The sequence below is a fragment of the Anopheles maculipalpis genome, chromosome 2RL, assembly GCF_943734695.1.
Source record: "Anopheles maculipalpis chromosome 2RL, idAnoMacuDA_375_x, whole genome shotgun sequence".
NCBI classification, from domain to species: Eukaryota; Metazoa; Arthropoda; class Insecta; order Diptera; family Culicidae; genus Anopheles; species Anopheles maculipalpis.
In genome coordinates this window covers 23,876,715-23,903,001 of record NC_064871.1, presented here as the reverse complement: position 1 = coordinate 23,903,001, position 26,287 = coordinate 23,876,715, and the positions used below count along the sequence as shown (strand labels likewise).

The following is a 26,287-nucleotide window of genomic DNA, read 5'->3' as shown; positions in this document are numbered from 1 at the left end:
GGGCCCGGTGGTATAGGCAACAGCTGCGCCGGTCTTCAAACGGCAGGACGAGAGTTCCAATCCCATCCGGACCGTCCCCCCGCAATGACGACTGGCTATCCTCCTACGTGGTATCGGCAAGTCTAGCAAACCATTAGATGGCCGGCGTGACCTTTAGAGGGCGTTAAGTCAACAAGAAGAAGAATAAGATATCGCTGTTAAGTGCACACAAAATATTTCAGCTTTCTCAGTTGATTTTGAGGATCTTTCGCCACAACAGTTGCGGAATCAAAATGAAGATTTGTTCATACTAAGGGCTTGAAACGTTGCAAATAGTGATCTTTGAAGGAGGAGTGTAATTTATTATAATAAAATACAAAAAAATGTCTTATTGGGGACTGAATTCTGTGCTGAATCTGGTATCCTGCATGCTGAATCCTTACTTAATGTTGCTCTGTTAACCTTTAAGCTAGCAACCGGATAGCCGGGTATTTTTGTTCAACTTAAAAATGCAATTAATTTTGATTCATTGCTTGTATTGACCTGCAATTTTTCAGGAGCCTCTTAACTTTTTATTCCAGATTTTTGGTGTAAACGTTGCCACTTTCAACAAGCAGTAAGGATTTTATTTTGATTTATTTTAACCAGCATTCCCCGGTATTCCATACGGTTTGTGTTGAGAATGACATGACACGGAAATGACATAAAAGCAACGAAATGTCTAGAATAAATAATTAAATTATAAATAAATATGATTCTGCTGAACGTAGTGAAAATGAAGAAAATGTAGACAATAGATTGTAATACAATGCATTTTTATTACGTTTTGAATTGTTATGTTTCTTTTCGTAATGATGGCCAGGCCGTATTCCTGCATTTTATATATATAACTTCATTGTATAACTTTGTATCATAGTTCTATATATTCATTTAACAATCCAATTTACAAAGATGCGCAAGAATATCATGAGGTAGAAAGAATTGTTTACGTACGAAAACCGTGCGTATTCAATGCCCGGGTATTGCCGGTTGCCAACCTACGCGTGTAAATTTGGTTGCCAACTCTACGGTTAATGCAGCTGAAATTGACTGCGGAAATAAAATAGTAAATAGTGAAGAATATTCTAGAAATAATGTACACTGTTGTAGTAATCTCAACCTTCCACGCCTGAGATAAAGCTCTTCATATGACAATCACTCAAAATGAGCTGACAATCTTTTTGGATGTAAGCGGTTTAAAAAAAAAAATAATTAAAATTGCAGTAATAAAGAGAAATTTTTGGGCAATTCTTTGGATCGGAGGACCTTATCCAAGCAGTTTCTAGTCAAAACGGGCGGTACGGCGGTAAAGGTCGTAAAACCCAAAGAAGAAGAATAAATTAAGACACAGTTTGGCAACTGATTTTCAGGACCCAAAAAATGCCGAAAATCTAGTCTAAAGTTCTTTCTAATATCCGAAAGAACGCCTGGTAAGAGTATGCAATATTCTTGTAGTATGCTTCTTGGGGTTTAAAATTTAAGTTAATTTTCCTGTATTGAGCTATCTGACGTAATTTTATCGACATGCCAAATAAGTCTTTATTTTTCAATACAAACGTTTTAATTTCTTAACAAAATTGTGCCATTTACTCTAATCAATATGCAAATGTATCCTACATTTCGGGGAAAACAGCAACGGTTTTGAATGGCCGCATGTAGTTTAATTTCAGCTAATTTCATTAGATTCCCAATTTCCAGCGATCAATGAAATAGTGGAACCAATTTTCCTTTCGACACAGTTCACTGCCCTAACGGGTCTTAATGATTCCTTGCCATCGGGGTGTTTGTTTTATCCATGGTAAATCTTCAATTTCGTTTGTTTGTCTGCAGTTTTTTTTTCAGGTGAAAAAGAAAAAAAAAACATAGGTTTCGATGCACACCACTGTGGTACTACATTTTTTTAATTTGATGGTGTGGTTTTATACCGTAACGTGATCAATATCAGAGACCCGCAAGAGGTTCCTTCTCGTTGGCAAAGTTACCACTGCCATTCATACCACGATTCAAGCGTGAGTGAGAATGGCCAACCGGTTAGGGCGATTTTACAACAGATAAGTGCGCGGGTTACTTTTGTTTGTTGTTCCGGCCACGATGTGAAAATATGACGATGCATACAATGCAAAATCCCCAAGGTCTTGGCTCGGTGTGACGAGCGGCGCAAAGCGAGCTGAAACCGCGAGGAAGAACTTAATTAAAATCGATTTCACAAAAATTAACTCAATGTGCTCCCAGCGCGCAAGGTTCACATTAAAACGTCTTGCAGCTGAAAGCGACAAGTGACAGAGTGTCCACTGGAAGGTTGTGTTGCTTTTTAGGGCGATTTACTGCTGTTAGACATGGACATAGACAATGGGATTTGATGCAAAATGTTCCAAAAACGAAAAAAAAACATGCTTCATTGCTTATTGTTTTCACTCTATTTTTGAAGATTTATGAATCTTTTCTGTGTTTCTAAGAAAACTCTGGAAAAATATGTAATATGGTTGATTATCCATTCGTCTTAAGAGTCTTTTCGCTTGTTTTTTTCTTTTGACTAAAGTACTGTTCATTTAGTATTTGGTCACTCTATCTTATGTATAGTTGAGCCCACAGTGGTGCTGTAAGGAATCTTTTGACACCTAAAAGTAGTTATTGGATCACTCTTCCCTCTTATGGATTGATATTGCAATGATCGTGCTTGTTTCAGTTGTTAATTACGATGGAACTGCAACGTACACAATTAAGTGCGCACATCCACTTCGACAATTCCACTTGATCCGGGAGAAAAATAGGAAAATTCCTGTAAATCGCGTCCTCTACTGTCGGATATGTTTTGAAATGGTTTCGGGAACGTCAAAGCAAGGCTAGAAAAGTTGAACAAAATCGATGTACAGGAGCAATGTCAGCTGAACTTAAAGATGTTGAGAACGTTACAGGCTAGCCTTTGACTTTCGGATCGGGATATTGCAAAAAAATACGGTGCATCATAAGTACCGTCAGAAGAATCGGATTGAGTGCGGATTGTGTTCTTATGGATGACGAAACGTACATTTATGTTGCCACAGCACGGGGCGATTCTCCCAACAAATATAAGTTCGTTTTTGCTGACAAATCCGTGTCCGCAAACTCATGGTGCAAGCCATCTGCAGCTGTGGGCACAAAACACGGTTTTGTTTTGTAACAAATCAATCTATAAACTCGCCAGTTTGTAATGATCAGTGCCTGGAAAAGTGTGTTTTGATTTTTATTAATACCTGGATCAAGTTGAGTCTAACCTGTCAGAGATCGGATGCAGCCGTGGATGGAGGATTGCAGTCCTAGACCGAGTTTCCTGGAAACAGATTGGCGACCTGGCCATGTCGACGCGCTGTGCTCAATTCTGAGCAGGTCAAGAAGACGTAAGGCCTAATTAAGCTCTGTCCAGATTTGCCAACTGCCTAACACACATACTATCCATACATAAACAAATATATTTTCCTTCAATTTTGTGATAAAATAACAACAAAAAGCCTTTCGTTTGATGAAGAAATTATATTTCTACGTTAAAAATTTCTTAAGTTTTTTTTATTGCGAAAAATCAAACATTAGTAATTAACGGCTACGTGCAGGTGGCCGAAAGCGTGGAGTACACTCACGTTGATCGTACTTTTGCATTTACCTTTGTACATCAGTACAGCGATGCTGGAGGCAAACGCCTTAGTGTTTTTCCGACCCAATGTTTAACCTTTTGTTCGTGGAAGGAAAAATGAATTTGGGGGGGCATGTTTTTGTGAGGCAAAAATTTCAAATCAACCCCCGAACGAAAGCAGTAATTATTTCCAGTAAGTAGAAAGTCATCTTGCACTGGGGGAAATGTCGAATGAGTGCGTAGGCGGAAACGTGTGCGTTTTCTTGTATCGATGCGATGTGCGATGTGTAAGGTTATTTAATTTTTTGGAAAATGGATTTTTCTCGTTGAGGGGTAAGAGCAAGGGGAAAGATGTCCGGTCTGGCTTTCTTTCTGCTTAATGTCAGTGGCTGAAAATGGCCACACGCCTCGTCGATCGGATTCGCATGCGGGGTGAAATTGTGATTAAACACCTCGAAAACGTGTTGAAACGAATGGCTTGAATTAGCCAGAAAGAAGTGATAAATTATAATACTTTGAAGCGATCAGAGTCATGTTTTCTTTATGCTATTTTGTAATACTGTCATAAATATCATGCATTATAACTAATAACCGCCCATCTGTCAGATTTATTGCACATCCATAAATTTTACGTCAGCGGACCACCGTTTCGCGCGCGCGCCTCTAATGCATCCGGTCTGGAAACGTAACTTTTGGCGCTTGTTTGTCGAACCGAGAAAAAAATGATAACAGACAAAAAGGTGGTTGTGCACATGGATCTTCCTCCCCTCGACCCTTTTGCCTCCGAGTGCATTCGGGCGGATAATTCGTGCACGCTTAGCTGTGGCGCGTACGTACACACAAGAGTGTGTTGCAAAACCACGCTTCTTCACGGTGCAGTCGTTCCCACCGGTCAGTCTCGTTCCGATTGTGTTCCGAATGCCGGTGTGGATGTGAAAATTATAAATGTGAGATTTGCAGCTGCTACCTTTTGGAACCGATTTTTGGGCAATAGTCTGGCAGAAGATGATGCCGAAGCAACCCCAGAAGCGCCGTGCTCTGCATGTTTGCCATCTTTTATCATTTTCCTCGGGTGGAGAGAGAGAGAGCGAGAGAAGCCTTAGCCCGTCGATCAGAAAAGGTCGTGGTTTTCGTTTGCTCTGGCGTTGATGGATTGATGCTGGTGCAACGTGTTGGAGGTGGAATAATTTGGTGAAAATATAAATTAATTTGTAACACGCTGGCTGGCTTGGATCCACACAAAACGCTGACCCCGGGAATGGTGGTGCATGGCTGTGCTCATGCCGGAATGCTTTTTTCTCCATCAGGTTTTGCCGCAATCGGGAGCAGTATGAAATCTGGTTTGGATACATGTTTATTATCAGTATTTTCCACCGCCTCTTGCCCTTTTCTCTCCCCCTCTCTCTCTTATCCATCTCCAACAGATATATGGCCAAAAGTAGAAAGTGAGTGTGGCGGAGGAGCCGGGTTCCGTCCCCGTCCGCCTGTGGTCGGTTTTGTGGCGTGGCAAACTTCTGGCTAACGACGGTGGTGATGATTATTTTATTGCACCGTAACACTTTTCACAACACACCGCGATGTGCGCGTGTGTGGATGACGAAAAGCTCGATAAAAGTGGACTGAGCAAAAATGAAATTAAATTGATCAAATGTTTGAATGCGTATTTTGTTGTTGTTGGTGGTGAAAATGTGTGTGAGGTCAGCTGTGAATTATTGTTTCACTGGTGGAGTCATCTTTTGAATGGGAGGATTTTTTTTCGGGCATATTTGCTCCGATGTACGAGATACGATCAGTTAAAATAACGTTGCTTGGGGCATGATGAATCCCAGCTTATTAGCATACGTGCATAAACTAATAAGCGACTTCAAGTTGTGGGAATTGAACGCTCATAAGCGCACGCATTGATGATTCACCTGCTGGTAAACCCTTCAATAGCTGCGCTGATCAAACAATAGTTCACGTTACGAGTTGAATCATTACGTTGAGTATCTTCTGGTACTGTTACACACGGAAAAAAGTAGTTTTTCTTTCTTATTTTTAATTATTACTCATTCGGTCAGTAATGTGCAAGCTGTGTGGATTTTGTTGAGAATCATTCCCCTGCTGCACAAACCGTTCCAAGACGCTTCCACCGTTCGACCAGTCCCCGCAGTGTTTCGATTCGTCGTTTTCCAAATGTCATCCGGGGGAGGGCGACTGTGTCCGTTTGGGCTGGCCGACACGGGAAAACGGGTTTCGAAAGTGGTTTATCCAGATGAAAATGTAACTAGGTCTTGAGGTTCTTTCACCTCTGGCACCAGCGGTACCGAAATCGGTACCGGTTCACTTTTGGCATTAAAAGCTTTTGTATTTTTAATGGAAAATATTGTGCAAGTTAAGTCGAAAAGATGGGCTAAGCTAACAACAGACAATCGTCTATTATTTGACCATGTAAACGGTTCCAATAAAGTAATTAATTGTGATAATTGTGTTACTCACACCGAACCCCTGCAAAACTCAATCTTAAGTAATAAAATCGAAAACCATACAAACCCGTGCGAACTGATTTATGGTTCGTACTGTTTATTATTCCTGCGACTTGCCGGGTTTAGACGATGGAGACCACCACCTCTAACTGTTGACGTTGCGACCCACAACCGCAAAGTTCGATCGACATTCGCGATGTTGTTGTGTGGTGCGCCCCGTGCTCTATTTGGTTTGGTCTGTGCAATCTGTATCGCCTCCAACCTTGGGGGCCCGCCGTGTCCTACCTTTGGGGAAACCTTTCGCGAATCATACCATCTCGTGGTTCGCAAATGGGTTCGCGACGTGCACCGTAATAAGCGAGCGCGCCGGCAAACACGCCAGAGCGTGGGGAAACAAAGATCGGTCCCCATTCTGCTCGCTTCTCGGCGGCCGGTTGGGAGCCTGTAACTGTGGGACAGCAGGGCCAAAGCTGCACAAAATCACATAACCCTCTTTTTTTTCTCTGTGTGGCGGTACTGTGTGTGTGTGCAGACACACAGAGCAACCACATTACTTGCTGGTTTGTCGCATTTGTACGCCACGGACAGACACAACCAACACAAGCGGTTTTCTTCTCCTCGACTGTTTTGCCGGTTTGAAAGATATCGTGTCGTTCGAGTATGTTCTCGATGCTCTGGGTAACCTGGTTGAGTTGGGTACACCTTAAGAGCACTATGGGTTGCGTTACATTGATTGAAAAGTGTGGAGAAATTGATACTAAATGTGTTTAGTTAGGTTATGTAGATTTTAGTGATCTGTTTTGACATTTTTCGAAAAATGACTTGACACCATTTTTTTTACGGAATTCGAACGGAATTTGTAAATAAATATTCAGCTATTGCAACGAAAACTGAGTCCATCGCAAGACATACTGTCTCTATTGCTTTATCGCATCTTACTAAAATATCTTCAATCAAAAGCACGCTGTGCTGAGAAGTGCTTTTACTCCACTTTATTGCACAAACTTTACAGTTCGCGGGCAATGTTTGTGGTTCCAACGTTGACGAAAAGATCATTGATTCTTTCGCCCATGCCCTGCCCTACTCTCTTCCCATTCGCTACAGCTGATAAAAGCGACACTCGCAGAAGAAGTCGCTAATGGTTGGTGAAGGAATTGTGGTAGGAACAGTTGTGGTTTCATTGCATTGGGGATTCCTTTTTGGACGAGACGAACCGAGGGTATCGTAACGTTTGTTACATAAACCGGCCCCACAAACATTATCATTGTTGACAGTAATGCAGCGTGTGTGTGTGTTTGCTATGTTTTTTATGTGCTGATGTTGCTATTTTGTCCGATGTCGCTGAGAAGTAATATTTGTTTTATTTTGATTTTTATCTAACCACCTTCCTACTACACCCTTCCCAACTGTGACTTGCAGCCATTTTGCCATTAAATTAAGCTTAATGTTGATTATTAAAACGCCGATAGAGGGGTCTCGGTTGTTTTACACGCTGAATATGGTAGAGGAACTCGCTAGTAATTAGCACTGGAGTTTGCATTGAGCCGTACTAATTTGGTATGATTAGTGACTTCGGTCTGACGGTGTAAAAAAATCGAAACCCTGTTTAGCTTTCCTTTTCTTTCATACGAAGCTGACAGTTTTGCAACGAAGTTTCTGTCTGCATTCTGATGAGTTGTTGTCAAGTTATTAATAAAATTAGTAGAAAAAACAAATATTATGTCTATTGCAATAACAACGAGCCTGCCTAGTATTCTGTTACAGTTCAACTGTGTTGTCCCAGCGAGGCACGGTAAGAACGCTCTTGTTGCCTGTTTCTATTCGTCGTCCAAAGCGATTAACAAATGACAACCGCAGCAAAACAAACGTGCAAGTTATTTAACCGATGTTTTGGTTCGTAGATTTTATTGCCCACTGGAGCCCCCCGGGCTCCTGCCGCCGCGCATCGGCTGGCTGTTGGCCCCGAAAACCGATTACCTCAGCGTTTGGCGTGCGTTTTTTGCGCACTTTTCAATGACGGGGCTACAGATAGACGACTTTATTGTACTTGCCTGCTAGCCTGCTACTGCGGACAGTCCATAAGGCTATAAATATATATCTCGTGACGTCAGCACATATATATATTGGCGTTCGGGTCGTGTCATCGACGGGCATAGTGTCACGCGGTTTTGATGGTCACCCATTTTTCCCCATCCACACCAATGCCGCACCATTCGCTATAGCCGTCGATGATGGAACTGCATCTCTCGGTTACGAATGTTGATCGGTGTGCGTGTCTGGCAGTTCAGCGAAAAGGTTGGAATGTGCTGGGCTGTCACGAAGCGAGCGAGCAGCGAGAGTGCGAAATGGAACAGTTTTACGCCCCCTTTTGTCACCGGTGGACCGGCCGCGATGATATGCTGGTTGCTGCGCGTTTATCGATAACTGTGCCACGCGCAATGACTCATGGACTCGATCGCTCGATCGCTGCAGTCTGGCACAACAATGAAGGGGTGATCGTGTGTGACTGATGAGATGCATTGTATTGTTGGTCGTAGGGTCAGCATAGCATCGTCATTGACATTGAACCATCGACGATGAATTTCCACAGGGAGAGCTTCAGTTACAGCACTACAGCACAGCACAATAAATTGCGTTACTTTGTTATTGGAGCTTAGGAAGTGGAAGGCTGCTTGAAAGAAAAAAAGAAGGAACTGAGTAAAGGAAGCTTAACACGCATGACACAGTGAGATCGCTGCAGCAGAGCTCACTATTCCTCGTTTGTTAAAATGGAACAAACGAAAGCGTTGCCCGGGAACCCGTTTTCCCTAATCGACACCTTTTACCCCCTCGGACTGTTGGTGTACGGGGCTCACTTTCGATGACCGGAAAAAGAGGGCCTCGCGTTGGCGCGCTGTTGGATGTTTTCACTCCCACTTTGGGCTAAAGGTGGGAAGCAGATGGAAGCAAACGTAGGCAGCAATCAGTGCCAACGAGAGGGAGCGTATGCGTCGATTAGGCAGTCCAGCGCATTCCCATTGCGCTCGAATACTTACAGGAAGAGTGCGATTACCGGGCAGCAGCAGCAGCAGCAGCAACAGCATATGTAGCATTTTGTTTAGTTGTGTTGTACGATCCATTAAGTTTCGCTTTGGCAATAGCAACACCGGACCAATCATACATAAGTGGGTTGTGGAAAATTGGGCAGCCCTTTTTTAGAAACTATCGCTTTCGCATGGAGCACTGGCACACACGGTTTGACCTTCATCGTGCTTCACCCTGCTTTACCTGCAGTTTAGCCGGGTCAATGGCGTATGGGAAAAGGGATATGGAGATCGGGATGGGCAAATGCAGTTGTCCGACGTACGTGATCATTAGTTAATGGCGATGATCAGTGTTTCAGAGCAAGGGTTTGAAGTTAACCGCACTGCAACACGTATCGACATTACTTTAAGCTGGGTGAAAACAATAGTTTCTTTATGTGTTAGAATTTGCATTCGAATAGGTTTCAAAATGATAAAAAGACCACCGGGAGGAACCTGATTCAAGACTTTTTTTTACAGATTTTATATATCCTTAGAAAGATTGATGTTTTTGCTAAAAGACTAGCTGTTTTATGTCTGCTCTTTGTTATAAATCTACCATCGGTATGCGAAAGCAATCTCACAAATAATCGAATTCCACGAGTAGTTTAGTATCGGCGGATATGTCATACGATATGGCAGAAGAAACCCTATACGTGTGATGGTGGCAGTAACGGGCGGGCTCTTTCACATTGTTGGCGTTTTTTTTTCTCCTCTGCACATACCTTCTTCACACACGTGCGTGTTGTGTCCCCGTTGGTGAGCAAACGAGGGCAAACTACATCATAAGTAGCCTTGTTTTTTCTTATTTTCCTTTCCCACAAACCTCCCATTGGTAAGGGCTTTGATTTTTTTTTTACGACTGGCACACATGGGTCTGTCTTTTGTTGCATAATGTAATTGTTTGCATACTGGTACGTGCTGGCTGCAGTATCTCCGACGATCGATACATTTTCCGTACCCGTGCCGATAATTTTGTCGGAAGAAGGAAAGTTTCCGCGTGATCATACGCACATAGTGGTGTGCGAGATCCACATTTCAGGAGTAATTAAAATAATACGAGCTGCTGGGAGAGTGAAAAGTAATCAGACGAATAATTTTGTGTGATTTTGTGTGCGGACAAAATGTACAACTTTTTTTTTATTTTGTTTTGGGGGGAAAGTTTAATTGCACTTGTGTGGCGCATACTCACAACTTTCCGCCAGTCGAAATTAACAAGCGTCCGTAATGGAGCGAATGTATGTACGGTTCAGTGTTTAACTATGTTTCGCTTTAATTGTACTTGCAGAAAAAGGCGATGGCCAGCGATCTGTACGAGCAGGTTTTCTATTCTCTCGATCTGATCGAGAAAGATTACTTCGGGCTACAGTTTACCGATGCGAACAACGTGAAGCATTGGTTGGATCCTACCAAGGCGATTAAAAAGCAAGTGAAAAGTAAGTAAACTCATCTGCGTTTTGTAGTGGAGTGTTTCTAATTCTCGGTTTCTTGTTTTCCAGTTGGCCCGCCGTACACATTACGCTTGAAGGTTAAATTCTACTCATCGGAACCGAACACACTGCGCGAGGAGCTAACCCGGTACCAGTTTTTCCTACAGCTGAAACAGGATCTACTTGACGGTAGATTAGAATGTCCCGATCCTCAGGCATCGGAACTGGCAGCTTTAGCCCTGCAGTGTATGTATTGATGACGTGTTTAGGGTTCCACCCTGTTTGCTTTGGTCATATTACCAATTAACACAATTGGTTCGTGTATCGTTTACAGCGGAACTGGGAGATTTCGATGAGACCGTACATTCAGCGGCCACCGTATCGGAGTTTCGTTTCGTGCCGAATCAAACCGAAGAGCTGGAGATCATGATACTGGAGGAGTACAAGAAATGCCGGGGTCTAACGCCCGCCCAAGCGGAAACGAGTTTCCTCAACAAAGTCAAATGGCTGGATATGTACGGTGTCGATATGCATACCGTTTTGGTAAGGAACCGCTGCCGGGCAGATGTGACGAACAAAAGGGTGTTAACTATTGCTTTTCTTCTTCAACTTATCTATCACCGCACAGGGTAAAGACGGTTGCGAATATCATCTTGGTCTGACGCCGACCGGAATTCTCGTGTTCGAGGGAATACAGAAGATCGGCCTATTCTTCTGGCCCAAAATCGGCAAGCTAGACTTTAAGAAGAAAAAGCTCACGCTGGTTGTCGTGGAAGACGACGATCATGGACGTGAGCAGGAGCACACGTTCGTGTTTCGGCTACACAACGAGAAAGCCTGCAAGCATCTGTGGAAGTGTGCCGTGGAGCATCATGCCTTCTTCCGGTTGCGGGCACCAGTGAAGGGCCCATCAGCACGGCAGAACTTTTTTCGAATGGGCTCCCGGTTTCGGTATTCGGGCAAGACGGAGTTTCAAACCACACAGCAAAATCGTGCCCGGCGGACGGTGCAGTTTGAGAGGCGACCGTCGCAACGCTTCGCCCGCCGTCAGTCGCACGTGCTCCGCGAACGCCAAAAGCAGCAAGCACCGCCATCATCATCCGATCTGCTGCACCAGCAGCAGTCTGCCGCTCATTCTATCAATGTCGCCACCACCGCCAGCTGTTCTTCCGCCGACGAGGGCCAGCATTCCACCTCCGGCACATCGACTCCATCCGCGAACACGGTGATACACAACCATATGCCGGGTTCGGGCAGTAGTACCTCGGACATTGGTGGAGCTGGTTTACTGTCGGTGGGGCTGATGAATGGCAATCTACCCTCGCTGAGTTCAAACAAATCCATTTCGTCTAGTGAAGATGTGGCTTATGGTAGCAAGGTTGGATCGTTCGGTAAGGCGGGTCTGTCGCATTTACCCAGCAGCAGGTTTGATGCAACGGAAGGTGCTAAACTTCCCGTCATCGAGCATGAAATGAGCACCTTCGGACGGTTTGGTGGCGGTGGAACCACACATCACGGTGGTGGTTCGTTTGGAAAGGCGTCGATAAGCTCCGGATTTAGCATTCACACCACAGCGTCCTCCGATCGTGATAGTCAGATCGATACGCTGCTGAAAACGATCGCCAAGGATCCTTCGCCCTCGTTACACGGTGTGGAGCTAAACGATGCTAGTAGCTTTAAGATCACAATCAACAAGACTTCTGAGCTAGAGACTAACAACGATACGCTAAAGAAATTGGCAACGTCACCACACGTGGAAAAGCCGAACAATCAGATCAAACTGTCGAACAGTGCGGCGGCTGCTGCAGGTGGTGGCGTTCCGTTACCTCCTGGGCAAATCAAGTGCAATATTTTGAAGGGTAAGTAAAATAGGGAGCAAAATCATGTTCTTTCTGAGAAGGGAATGGGGCAAAGTAAGCACATTTGCACTACTAACCACACTCGCTTACCCATTGCAGCACGCGTTGAGGAAGAATTGCATCCGAAGCTTACTAATCATCAACTGTACGTGCCGAGCCAGCCACTTCACGAGGGTCCGGAGTCTTTGAATGCAGCAACATTTGTCTCGGTGGTACGTATAGCTTTGGCGTTTTGGGGTAATGTGCAGTATGTGAGCACTAACCATGCCGCCGAAAGCCGGTAACAAATCATATGATCAACTGCACCACACATACGACACACACACACATCTTTCGAAGCACAAATGCAATATAAAACAAGATCAATAATGTTAGATGGTTTCTTGCACCATAAATTATCATATATTCGAGCCAAACATGTATCATTTACACCGACATATTCGCACACCATACTATTCGCAAAAGTTTAAAAAAACATCATCGAAGCACTTCAATTTAAGCAAACTATGTTTCATTGTGATCTACATTTTGTCTTGCCATAGCGTTTACTTATCCGTTTTAGTGTGTCCCGGATGGCGTCTAAATAGCAACCTGGAAGAGTATGAAATAGAACAATTTTTCTATAGAGCACATTCGTATTCCGCACGTGATTGCGCAAATTGAACAAAGTTCAGAGTTTTTAGACAGAAATGTAATTTGTTTTAACGCCTTTACTTCTATAACCACCTACGTGTGTAGGTCATACATTTTGTATAGAAGTTTGTATCTTCCCGGATATGAAAGCTAATAACTTTTGAAAATTTCTAGAAAGATGAGGCTGTTTGTTGTCTAACTAGTAAAAGTTAGTTGAGAATAAAAAAAAACTTCTATTTTTTTAGTTTCTTAGCCTGTAATATCTATATTTACAGTAGCTTATCAATCGCCTTCTCGAAATTAAAAAAAATTAATTAATTAAATTAATTAGTAAAGGTTAATGAAAACATTGTTCCTATTTCGATCTTCTCAGGTCTATAACTATAGTTTTGATACGTTGCTGTTTTGCTATGTGTATCATATGCGTGGTTGTGTTTTGCAAATTAATATTTAAAACATTTTGTGATGTCCTTTTTTATTTTGTTTTATTTTTCTTTTCTTTTTTTCCAACCTACCTAATCTCCCCCATGCATCGTATTATGATTGCTATTTGTAAAATGTGTTCTTTGTTTTGTGGTTTCATGTATGCGTGCGTGTTTGCGTGTCTTTTTTTTTGTTTTTAAACCTTGCCAATGTATCCGTCCGGTCTTATTTGTATAAATGAATGAATGAATGTTGAAAAAAAAAAAAACAACTATATCTGCACCTAAAAACCTGGTACGGCGCACTGCAGGGTGGCGACAAGCTAACATTAAATCTAACCGGTACGACGACCATACCTACGGGTGGTAGTAGCCATACTACGATTACGACCATGATTGCTTCTCCGAAAGCACCGATCCGTACGGCCACATCGCCAACGGGAGGCAGTAGCAGCTGTTTCCTACCGGGCCAACCGGTAACTACGGTAACCACGACTACCGGTGGTGGCGCAGGGAGCGTTAGCCAGATGAGCACAGTTGAATCGCCTACACTGCCATTTACTAACGGCATCGCTGCACTACCGGCACCATCCCTTACGACTGACACCGTAACGGTTACACATTTCTCCGAGCAGAAAGGTGGCATTGTGGAGAAAATCAGTGTTCCAACCAATTCACCAACATCGTCACCACTCGGCGGATCGTTAGTTACGGTGGACGCGAACGGAACTGAATCGGAAATCGACAAAATACTGCTTGCCCCTATACGAAACAATGCGAACAATCCGTTCTTAAACATGTCTAATCCATCGTCTCCGGTGCAACCGAAATCGACCAACCCGTTCCACAACCTTTCGAACGTATCCTCCTCACCTCCACCTGCCGGTGGGCAGGTAGAGGACGAGCAGAATCTATTGACCGAAACGTTAGCTGAAATTGGTGGAGTAAAAAATAGTCCAATAGCCGCGGTATGTCTGACCGAGTTTAAGAATAGCAATCCTTTCAAGATGGATGAAGCAGAGTTGCTTGTTAGTGAAATGAAAACGAAAAATAATACACCCTATGGAGCGTCCTCGAGTAATGGCGAGACACGCCAAGGATCATCGACAACAATGGCAGCAGTATCGGCAACAAAAATGGCAGCAGAGCGAGATATGATTGATAGCAATGGGGTGGCAACGACTACTGCCACCACTGTCATATCGGGTGGAACTGCAAGCACTACAACTTTGAAGGTTTGTGTTGACTTTTTGTGCTATAGGGGTGTTGTACTATTGTAGAGAGGTTCATTACTAATCACTATAAAGCGTGGTCAAGCGAATTAGATAGCGAAGGCAACAGGCCAGAAGATGGGTAAGTAAATTATTACTAACACTAGAGTGGATGATTAGTTATGTGGCATGTTATTATATTGTGTAAATATTCGCTCTTGTTGTACGTGAAGTATGCACCCGTTTGTATCGCTAAAGCACTTGCTTGAAATAGTATTGGACATGGAAATGGGAAATGACTGTAGTAGCTCAATCTCACCGCCATCATTTTCATTAACGCAAACCCGTGAAAAAACATCATAATTAGCAATAGCTGTCAAATAATTATTAGAAAAGTGCTTTAAAGTGGTTAATAAAATCATGTTTCTTGTTATTGCTCTCTTTTTCGCGGTGCAGGATCGAATGAAGGAGAATATCAAACCCTCACCAATGGACAACATATCGCCCTGGTTAGTATCGTCCGATGTGGTCAATGGTCCGACCAAGCCCAAGGAGGCAACCATTATTCGCAAATCGGTCATTACAACGCAGTTGTAACGAATAATCCCTAGAAAGCGATAGAGGTAGGGCAGTTGTCTTAGGGCTTACGATATTAGCGTTAAGAGCGCTTATTTTATATGTGCATATAAGAAAGCAACAAAAAACACCACATTCCTGTCATTTAGATGTGTAGATTTTTTAATTGATCGGTCTATTTGTGTACTGGATTTGCGCTAGTGCATTAGATGAGAGACAAACAAGATGTACTTAATGTGTGAAAGGGTGTGAACGAGGGTGACTGATGCGTGTGGGAATGACTCCAGAAAGGGGGTAATGCTTTTAGGAGAAAGTGTTGAGAATCAAAAATAGGGCAAGGGTGCTTTTTTGGGGGAAAGAATTAAAAGACTTGTTGCAATTATTTCTTCATTCTTCGAGGTCGGCAATAAAGCAAAAACACCCAGGGGCAACTGCATTAGTATTACATGTGATCTCAGTACATTCCACTGGTGGTGAATAACGGACCGGACTTGGTTTCAACTTTTGGGCTGAATTGCACTCGTTCCTCACCACAAACGCCTTTCTAGCTACAGAACAGTATAAAACTATACAACGAATTTTAAACATTAGGTAGTTAGGGATACCCTGTTTGAGTGACACTGTAATGCCCAACACTGAGAGCAACTTGTCTACTTTCGGTTGTCTTTGCTATGAGTTGGACCCCTATTAATTACTGTGGCCAATATCAATGGAAAACAGGCTGAATGAATGTATAGTATTTTTGTTGCAACGCCATGCCAATGCTCCCGGGAAAGGTATTCAACAAGTGACCTTATACAATAAGTAAAGAAAAAGGAAGGACAGGCAGTAGTTGATTGAAGCACCTTGTGCATGCATTTGAAATGTTTTCAGTATATAATTTGCCGTGTTTCATATTTCTCGCACATAAGTAGTAGCTGCAATTGAGCGAAGAAGCGAGAGGTAGGCTTAGATGAGTTAGCTATACAAACTCGGTTTGAAACGATAATTAATCAAAACTCTACATAGTAACTATGTGTGTGCCTCCAGTTGTTTGAGCTCGAGCGTGTGAGAAGCATGAGAAATGCTGAGCTAGAAGTGTAGTGTATGCATGATTTTAATACCTGAATAATTGTTTGAGGAAAAGAGAATTTATTCGAGTTGTTGAATAAAAAAGCTGTATAAGTTATATTGCCGATGTTTATGTGGTTGGAAAAATTTTCAATATCCGAAGGAAAAGAAGAGTAGATATTTGTACAAAAAAAAACTGATAAAATATCATTGAATTAACATGATAAATGAGGAGCAGAGAATTTTAATCGTGAATATGTAACAACCACAAGTCGACTAGCGGAAGATGGTGGTTTGTGTATTGGATATCTAAGTCGACATAATCGGCGTGCATGGAAAATTATTTGACTGCAAAGGGGGGGCCACAGTTATTTTGTTTCATAACATTTCAATGAGTTTTCAATGATTTTCCAAAGATTTTTTCAAATATTTTTTTTTTTAAATGGACTTCTAAATATCTCTTGGTTTCAGAGTACTGAAATAATTAAATAACTCGTAAGATAGAGTACTGAACTAATTAAATAACTTATAAGATGTTCGTTGTATTCTATATCGGTGAGTATTTTGTATAATGTATCGTACGTATGAACGGTCCGGATGGGATTGTCATATGAAGACCAGCGCCTTAGCGCCTCACGACCGGCCGCCCGTTGTTTTGTTATTCAGGTTACCCAGTTTTGTTATCCTATGTGGTAATCCACAAAACTATTTTAGATTCTGAATCAAAAGCGCTGCTGGATAATAACACAAAAAATACACATATTTTATAGATAATTAAATTTGAATTCATGAACTAGAATTATTAAGGCTTCACTTGGCTTCACGCCATGTGCATTCACAAACTGGAAAAGTACACAAAACTGATATATTGTGGAAAAGCTTGACTGGGTTTTTTCAATCTGTTTTGTACTAGGACTTTGTAGTCGAATTTCACGATATTGTGTGTGCAGCATTAATCACACTAAAAGTACAGCAGTTGTACACTTATTTGTCTTTCCTTTATATTGCTTGGTAATACTAATGGATCACAAACGATCGTTTAACAATATATCCACATTTATGGATGGCCGATACATGTCCCTCACGGTAAAAATGGAAAAATTCTCGCTGCATGCGTAACTTAAATAATCTTCTACATACGCGCTCCTTAAACGAAAACTTATCAGCCTATCAATAACAAGTGTGCTAGTGGTTGAATTGGGTTACCACAACATATGCGCTTTCGATTGAAGAGTTCGCATCGAGCTGAATCAAACGAATGCGAAACAGCGCAGACAGAACAATTCAAACAACACAACACTAACTACGAGTGCACGAATCTTCCGAAGGAACTAGGCAAATTGATTGTGTGTATTGCTATTTGCAGAGCTTAAAAAACGCACCATCCGCTCGTACCGGCAATACATCGTAAAATGTGCAATTGACGTGATTTTGTGCGGAATTGCCATTTGAGGGAGAGAAAAAAAGCAACACCTTTGATAACGATAAAACGAAACAAGAAGCAACGACGAGGCTTATCACTAACGGGTGACGTATGAGCGCACGGTGATTGCATAATAGCGGGATGATTTAAAAAAAAAAACACCGGCTTGAAAATCGAGTAGTGTCAGCGTGAGATCGGCGCTTATAATTTGGCAATTTAATTTAAATCATATTGCTTGTCCGGTCATTTGCGGTTGCGCTGATATCTGTACCGCGCTCTTACCGACATTATCATTACATTACACATTATATTATCTCTGTCCGGATAACTTTGACCAGAATCGGGAGTTGAATTATATAAAATAATGTTTCCTCTATATCGATTAGATGTTTCTAAATTTTTATGTGTCCCATAACTGAAATTAAAGGATTAATCCGGCATGAAAGCGTTAAAAATAAAACGCGTGCGCGCACACTCTTCAAATTGCCTCCTTATATGGTCACGTTGCTCTCGAATAGGTAACCCTTTTTAGCTGGGCTCGGCATTCGGTGAAATCACAATCCGTCATCGGTGGGACGTTTTATGATGCTACCCCGGTGAGTAGCGCATTTTCCCGCCGATTCAGATAAGACACAGTGCCGACCGCACCACGGGTATGGCAATCGAACCAAGGTGATTAGGACTGGTCGTGTAGTACATACGGCAATCACCTGATATGCACGGACGTTTTGTTCTAACATACGATCCGATGTGAAAAGTGTGACCGATTATGTGACAAGTATGGCTTATTGTTCGGTATTGGTTTGCTGACTGGCGTGCGTACGCAACACAACGCAACGCCCGGTGTTTACAAACAATTCCTGCCCATCCGTTATTCATCGGTCTGTTGCCCTTGAATCATCGATGTCTTACCTCGATAAAACCGGAAGCATGAAACAGTTTTCCCAATCTGTTTTGACCACCTCGTTTTCGTTGACGCTTTACAGCGTTTAAACAAAATTCGGTAAAACGGAAGATAAAAAGAAGATAAGATTTCCCAAGAACCTTATCGGTTGCCGGTTGAAGAAATGTGGATACGCCAGGAGGTTTCTAGGCAAGGGAAGGAAAAATCCAAAACCCGAAGCATCGTGTCCCGCACATCACCAAATATGGACGTGTGTTGTGTATGCGCTCTAGTCGGCGTTGTCGATTCATTCACGAGGAATTCCATGGCGCCTCCGCGATGATCCCCGGGTCTGCGTAGTTCGGTGGAGATTCTATTTTCATACCGAACCGAACCGTTTTTCCGGACCGATGGGGAATGAGATGAGGAAAGCATTTTATTCTGCATCTCACTTTTCCACAGCGTCGCCGTGTGACGTTGCAAGGCATCGCGTTGTTTGCAACAGGTGCGAACCGACACACTGAGAAAAGTAGGGAAAATGCTGCCAACAAACTCCGCACAACGATTATGGCATCGGTTGATGTGTTTCACTACCAACACGGCCATAGAATGCGCGTGCCGTTGATGGTTTTGACGGTGCAATGCTAAAATAGAAATGTTTTTTAAACGACAAAATGAGGGGTTAGTAGATGACGAGCGCGGGAATTAGAGAAGAGTAAGTCATGTGGAAAAAACGGTCGCCGTCTACCAAACGCACAACCCTGCCGGCTTGCTGCCATCATGAATGGATCGGCTTGTAGATGGAAACGATGCTGATGAGTTTGTTATGATCGCCCATGTCATGGGTTGATGGACGTCCAATGAGTCCAACGATGACACGGCAAGACACGAGAACTGGAGGATAATTTGCGAGCGATTCGCGCCAATTCGCGGATTATCGTCCACAAAACGTTGACACGTTAGTGTGGCAGTGTCCCAAATCTTGCAGCCACTGCAATGTACTGGCCACTGGTCGGGAAAGTTTGCACCGTTCTAACCTGCACTTCTCGTTCATCCGTTCGCGTGTGTGTGTGTGTCCGTCTAGAAAGTATCTGCTTTCCTGCCCTTTTATGGAAAGAGGGCCATGCTTCGATTCGAACTCGACGCGGCATGCCTTGTTTACCAGCTTCTCCGCCACTTGCACGCTTGCTGGTGTTGGTGTTCCACCCACGAGGGTGAATTCCAAACGAATTTTACGAAACCGTTTGCACCGATTACCTTCGACGGGGGTAACCTCCGGTAGGAAAGTTTGCCTTTGGCACTGCGTTACGGTGACGGTTTTTTTTACGTTGGAAACAGTATTGCGATAAGACAATACCCCACCATCATGACGGTGAGAAACTGCTATCATATCACAACGATCGCACAATAAGCTGGGCGCCCTGGAAACGGTTGATAAAAACGTACCAATACATCGATAAGCGCAGGCTGCTAAGGTATCTCGCACAGGGTTCGATAAGGGATGTTCCCCAGTGGTTCCCATTCACTATAAATGCTACATGCTACTCGACATTTCGATCATAGTACTCATTGGAACGGTGTTTTTCGCCCGGTACTTCTTGCACCTTGCAGCGTTGTGTGCTCTCATTTTTCAAGCGACAGTGAACACATACAGTACTAGTGATCAAAAATGTGTGACGAAGAGATTGCCGCGCTGGTCGTAGACAATGGATCCGGTATGTGCAAGGCCGGTTTCGCCGGTGATGATGCACCGCGTGCCGTGTTCCCGTCGATTGTTGGCCGTCCGCGCCACCAGGGCGTGATGGTCGGTATGGGACAGAAGGATTCGTACGTTGGTGATGAGGCCCAGAGCAAACGTGGTATTCTGACGCTGAAGTACCCGATCGAACATGGCATCGTTTCCAACTGGGATGATATGGAGAAGATCTGGCACCACACGTTCTACAACGAGCTGCGTGTGGCGCCGGAGGAACACCCGGTCCTGCTGACAGAAGCTCCTCACAATCCGAAAGCCAACCGTGAAAAGATGACTCAGATTATGTTTGAGACTTTCAACACTCCGGCGATGTATGTGGCCATCCAGGCTGTGCTATCACTGTACGCTTCGGGTCGTACCACCGGTATTGTGATGGATTCGGGTGATGGTGTCTCGCACACTGTCCCCATCTACGAAGGTTATGCTCTCCCGCACGCCATCCTGCGTTTGGATCTGGCTGGTCGCGATCTCACCGACTACCTGATGAAGATCCTGATGGAACGTGGCTACACGTTGACGACCACTGCCGAACGTGAAATTGTTCGCGATGTTAAGGAAAAGCTGTGCTATGTCGCTTTGGACTTCCCGCAGGAAATGGACACGGCTGCTACCTCGAGCTCGCTGGAGAAGTCGTACGAAATGCCCGATGGACAGATCATCACCATCGGTAACGAGCGTTTCCGGTGCCCGGAAGTTCTGTTCCAGCCTTCGTTCATCGGCATGGAATCGACCGGCATTCATGAGGCGGTGTACAACTCGATCATGAAGTGCGATGTGGACATCCGTAAGGATCTGTACGCGAACATTGTACTGTCGGGTGGATCGACCATGTTTGCCGGCATTGCTGATCGTATGCATCGTGAAATTAATGCCCTTGCCCCGAGCACAATCAAAGTGAAGATTGTGGCGCCGCCAGAGCGCAAGTATTCGGTCTGGATTGGTGGCTCCATCCTGGCGTCGCTGTCCACCTTCCAGCAAATGTGGATCTCCAAGCAGGAATACGACGAATCCGGCCCGGGTATCGTCCACCGCAAGTGTTTCTAAATGCACTTCTCATCATTCCTGTTGTTAATGTGTTAAGCGTTGTTCTGTTAGTAAATTAAAATAAATTACAATTTTAATATAAAACATGGCACACTAGACTCTAGGGTTATTGGTTGCACCCGTACTAGGCGCGTACAGAATTGTTCTATATCTGGGGAGTCGGGATGGGATGGGATGGGGTGGGGTGTGGTATGGTTGAGGTTAGGTGTGGGAGTACAAATCCGATTTTGCTACTGGCGTATTCTCACACGCACGATGCACACACGATGGATGGGGAAAAGTGTACAATGGGCAGTTACGGTCAATGATGGGTGTATGGGGAGGGCACTGTTGATGCGCATGCGTTCCATGGAAGTTTTCCCGAGCGAGCCGAGCGTCTCGACACCAACAGCTGAGCTGCCGAAGAGTATAAATATTGGATTATAGTAAATCCAATTAGCCAGTCGTCGTTCAGCCAACTTTCTGTCCAGGAGTAGTGTGTACTGCCCGTGGTGTCGCGTTTAAGCAAAACATTTTGATCAGCGTAAATCGTAATACCCTTCACAGGTAAGTAGTTGCCGAGACCCCTCACGTGATGCCCCGTCGTCGAATGGCGCTCAAGTGGTCAATCGCTGTGGAAGGTCAGTTGATCGAACGGGCAGCAGAGCATATTATCAGTGGTGGGCTTCCTGTGCCGATAAGCGAACCACCAAAGCGTGTAACTGGTTCGCCAGGCGTCGACCAACTTGAGCGTTATCGGTGTTGAGGCTAGTCATTGAAGTGTTTTGCAACAGGGCAGTTGATAGTAACTCTCGTTTCGATACTTTGCTCATTTCGTGGTGGCTTTTGTAGATAACCGAAAATGTGTGACGACGATGTTGCCGCGCTGGTCGTAGACAATGGATCCGGTATGTGCAAGGCCGGTTTCGCCGGTGATGATGCACCGCGTGCCGTGTTCCCATCGATTGTTGGCCGTCCGCGCCACCAGGGCGTGATGGTCGGTATGGGACAGAAGGATTCGTACGTTGGTGATGAGGCCCAGAGCAAACGTGGTATCCTGACGCTGAAGTACCCGATTGAGCACGGTATCATCACGAACTGGGATGATATGGAGAAGATCTGGCACCACACGTTCTACAACGAGCTGCGCGTTGCTCCGGAAGAACACCCAGTACTGCTGACGGAAGCTCCCCTGAACCCTAAGGCTAACCGTGAGAAGATGACTCAGATCATGTTCGAAACGTTCAACTCGCCCGCTATGTATGTGGCCATCCAGGCTGTGCTGTCGCTGTATGCCTCGGGTCGTACCACTGGTATTGTGTTGGACTCCGGTGACGGTGTGTCTCATACTGTGCCGATCTACGAAGGTTATGCTCTCCCGCACGCCATTCTGCGTTTGGATCTGGCTGGTCGCGATCTCACCGACTACCTGATGAAGATCCTCACCGAGCGTGGCTATTCGTTCACCACCACCGCTGAGCGGGAAATTGTCCGTGACATCAAGGAAAAGCTGTGCTACGTTGCTCTGGACTTTGAGCAGGAAATGGCTACTGCTGCCGCGTCTACCGCCCTGGAGAAGTCGTACGAACTGCCTGACGGACAGGTTATCACCATCGGTAACGAGCGTTTCCGTTGCCCCGAGTCACTGTTCCAGCCTTCGTTCCTGGGTATGGAATCGTGCGGTATCCACGAAACTGTGTACAACTCGATCATGAAGTGCGACGTGGACATCCGTAAGGATCTGTACGCGAACATTGTAATGTCCGGTGGAACCACCATGTACCCGGGTATTGCCGATCGTATGCAGAAGGAAATTACCGCACTGGCACCATCTACCATCAAGATCAAGATCATTGCCCCACCGGAGCGCAAGTACTCGGTCTGGATCGGTGGTTCCATCCTGGCTTCCCTGTCCACCTTCCAGCAGATGTGGATCTCCAAGCAGGAGTACGACGAGTCTGGCCCAGGAATCGTCCACCGCAAGTGCTTCTAAGCTGTTGAATGCCTTTGAAAGGTGTCTCAATAGGTGATTAATTGGAGGCAAACTAACACACAGCGCTACACCAAATACCATCGAGGTTCTATCATCGTCCCGTGCACTTCACTAAGCGAAACGATTGATCGACCGGTTAAGCTTTAACGAGCGATATTATGCTCGAGGTTGAGGTTCCATTACTATTCCGTTCCCTCGCCAAAATCCCTTGCCCATCATCAAACTCCTGAATCTCGCCTATAATCGTGGGATCTTAATAAGTGTCGTGTGTGACCATTTGAAGAACCCTGCACGATCCTCGACTCCCATCTGGAACTCAAAAATTCGAAATCTTTTCGTTGTTTTTCTTGGTTAATTTTTTTAAAATACGGAACGTACTGACGTATCATGGAACAGTATGAAGACTGCCGCTTTTACGTGAACTCACAGTCTCACGTGAGCGTGTGCCCGGACACGGTATTATTTGTTCGTTTACTACTACTACTACTACTACTACTCGTCTGTTAATTATTAGTAATCGTGCCCGAGCAAAGAAGATAAATTGTACTGTTATTTTAACTTATTACGTTTACACGGAAGCAAAGCTATACAAATAAATTATTAAGCGAATTGTTAAGAAACTTGGAAGCTGGACGGTGTGTGGTGGTTTTATTTTTAACACGAAGATAACGCTTGGAACTGAACCTGTAACATTGTGCAATCTCCAAAATGCAGCGACATAATGCAAACAGGGTGAACGGACTCCATCGCCTGCAAAATGGTGTCATTTCACTAGCACAAACTGCTTTTCAAATACAAAAATAGCACGATGCGCGATTGAGATCCAGAAGAACCCGAGGTGGCTAAACGGTGGCAACGCAACGGTTATTCAAAGTGTAGCGCTTGATGAAGTCATCCGGTCACTAAGATCGTGCTTGCTTCTATTCAACACCAAGGAGAAGATGAGTACTGTGCAGTACAATGTTTCTCGTCTTGTCTAGCTTTCGCCTGAAAAACTGAACTATTGCACGAGGCGAAAATGATGGTGATGAAACAAGGCGCCATAAATCAGTTTGTTGTTGGCAAAATCCGTAACGCCAAGTATCGAAACCGCTTTTTGGGTTGTTTTCCCGAACGAAACATTTTATGGCGGCCTTGGGGAAAGTGGTCTATGATTAGATTGGTCGAGAGTGGGAAACGGGGCGAAGATCATTTATCACTGTTTACGACGTTTCAAAATCAACAAACAGGCGTCAATTTAAGAAAAGATTTTCAATAAAAAAAAGCCCACTATCAGATCAGCTTTCGAAGGAAAGATTATATGTATTACGCATGAGAGAATGGGCGGGTTTCGTTCAGCTAGGATCAACTTACGCCACAAGAACGGGATTATTTAACGGATCGGAACCTGTCCTTCGGGTCGGTCTACTGGCATGGTACTTTGCTACAAGGACAGAAGGGAAAAAATAGTATCGAACGAAATAACAGTGTAAACCACATTTCTGAAGCCAACCCCACAGTACAAAGGAGACCGTTCCGGTACCGACATTGTAAGGTACTGCTGGTTTCGAACCGATCCATGCACCAGAGCCGTTGGGAGATTGATTTGCGAGACATTCGTTCTATCTTTCCCACTGCTTATGCAACCCGGCAAAGGCCAATCCAACGTTACCAACGGGAGTCTTTCGTGTCGCGTTCGGTTAGGTTCTACACCTTTCGGTTTTGTTCATTACACACAGGCAAGCGGTTCAAACCGATCAAGGTTATGCGATGGTGCAGAAAATGCCATGCATTCTAGGCTAGGGCTCCTAGCATAGGTGGAGGTGGTTAAGAACATGGCGTTGGGCTACGAAACAAAGCAGCGAACGTGTTGAGCGTTTGCCGAACCGTCCGATGGTTGGATTATAGTTCCGGAAGCGTAAACGCTCTAATGTAATCGCGCATGATCGACTTGAAGACAGTTTGATATCCGTCGATCTCTCCACGTCACACGTCGATTGGCGTTAACTAAAATGTATACGGGGCCACTGGCCAGTAACGTCAGGTTTCGCGAAAAAAAAAGTGCAAAAAGGAGTGGACTAGAGTTAATTGGTTGTTCGGGGGCGCCCGTTGATACATGATTACAGCCCGGTGGCACAATAAACATGTTCCCGGGCCAACATGTTCGTGCGTTTTATGGAGGCGCATTTATAGCACTAATTGCGGTCAAAAGTTTACCACCACGGGTGGATAATGTAGTGTTGTTGTTTTTTTTTTTTGGGGAACATTTTGTTTGGAGTATGTTTCTGTTTGAAATTTAAACGTGTGTGCCACGTGTGGGTTAAGTATGAGCAATGCTAAACTCTTAAAGGTTTCCCCAGGTTAGCCTTGGTGTTGTGATGTTGTAAAGATAAGAATTTCGTTACAGTTAACAGTTTAAGTGCATATGGGAAAGTTTTTGCAATTTCTCAACAGCATAACTAATGATCTTTGGCTTCTAAAATCAACTTAATGCTAAAGGAAAGTCGTTGTTAAATAAAAGCAATTTTTATTATAGCATTTTAATCCATCTACAATGAAACTTTACACCTAAAAATGTCCATTTTCAATTTAAATTATTAGCAAGAAACGGAAAGAAAACCTCCAAGAACACAAACAGCATGTAGGGGGATCAAATTTCACGTTCACTTTCCTATTAGATAACGATCACAGCCAATGTCCAGTTTTTCCTTTCGTTGTTGTGGCTTAGATTTCATGCACCATCAGGGGTGCACGCGTTGTTAGCCGATGCATGTTCGTTTGTGCAAGTGGAAAGGAATGGACACTAAGCAGTGTCAACTACAAAAAAAAAATGTGACAATCGCGTGGCCACATTTCAAACGCAAAATGGGAGTGCTAAATGAAGCGGCATTAAACGA

General features: G+C 44.1%; 6 protein-coding genes across 8 annotated transcripts in view; 5 read left to right on the top strand and 1 right to left on the bottom strand.

The window, feature by feature from the left end:
- Window positions 1-26,287, bottom strand: part of LOC126556783 (protein dispatched) — a 383,943-nt gene that overhangs the window by 21,009 nt on the left and 336,647 nt on the right. The gene's annotated exons all lie outside the window — the stretch shown is intronic.
- LOC126557230 (band 4.1-like protein 5) overlaps window positions 1-26,287 on the top strand; it is a 252,065-nt gene that overhangs the window by 6,757 nt on the left and 219,021 nt on the right. For 2 of the 3 annotated variants that reach the window (XM_050212935.1, XM_050212936.1), the window contains exons 2-7: window positions 10,441-10,588; window positions 10,652-10,828; window positions 10,917-11,125; window positions 11,211-12,441; window positions 12,541-12,653; window positions 15,164-15,330. In XM_050212935.1, the coding sequence (XP_050068892.1) occupies window positions 10,441-10,588; window positions 10,652-10,828; window positions 10,917-11,125; window positions 11,211-12,441; window positions 12,541-12,653; window positions 15,164-15,304 (2,019 nt within the window). In that variant the 3' untranslated portion in view covers window positions 15,305-15,330. Of the gene's footprint in view, window positions 1-10,440; window positions 10,589-10,651; window positions 10,829-10,916; window positions 11,126-11,210; window positions 12,442-12,540; window positions 12,654-13,807; window positions 14,732-15,163; window positions 15,331-26,287 lie in introns of all 3 variants that reach the window. The other variant, XM_050212937.1, reaches the window with a different exon arrangement.
- The window catches only part of LOC126565588 (transmembrane protease serine 9-like), a 307,009-nt gene that overhangs the window by 81,335 nt on the left and 199,387 nt on the right, over window positions 1-26,287 (top strand). The window lies entirely within an intron of this gene.
- The window catches only part of LOC126559071 (RNA-binding protein pno1), a 454,598-nt gene that overhangs the window by 240,756 nt on the left and 187,555 nt on the right, over window positions 1-26,287 (top strand). The window lies entirely within an intron of this gene.
- On the top strand, window positions 20,276-21,525 carry LOC126558329 (actin-3, muscle-specific-like). The gene has a single exon (XM_050214325.1). The coding sequence runs from the start codon at window positions 20,309-20,311 to the stop codon at window positions 21,437-21,439; it is 1,131 nt and encodes a 376-aa protein (XP_050070282.1). The 5' UTR covers window positions 20,276-20,308; the 3' UTR covers window positions 21,440-21,525.
- Window positions 21,831-23,505, top strand: LOC126558328 (actin-87E). The gene is made up of 2 exons (XM_050214324.1): window positions 21,831-21,985; window positions 22,271-23,505. Exon 2 carries the CDS (start codon window positions 22,281-22,283, stop codon window positions 23,409-23,411), a length of 1,131 nt encoding a protein of 376 aa, XP_050070281.1. The 5' UTR covers window positions 21,831-21,985; window positions 22,271-22,280; the 3' UTR covers window positions 23,412-23,505.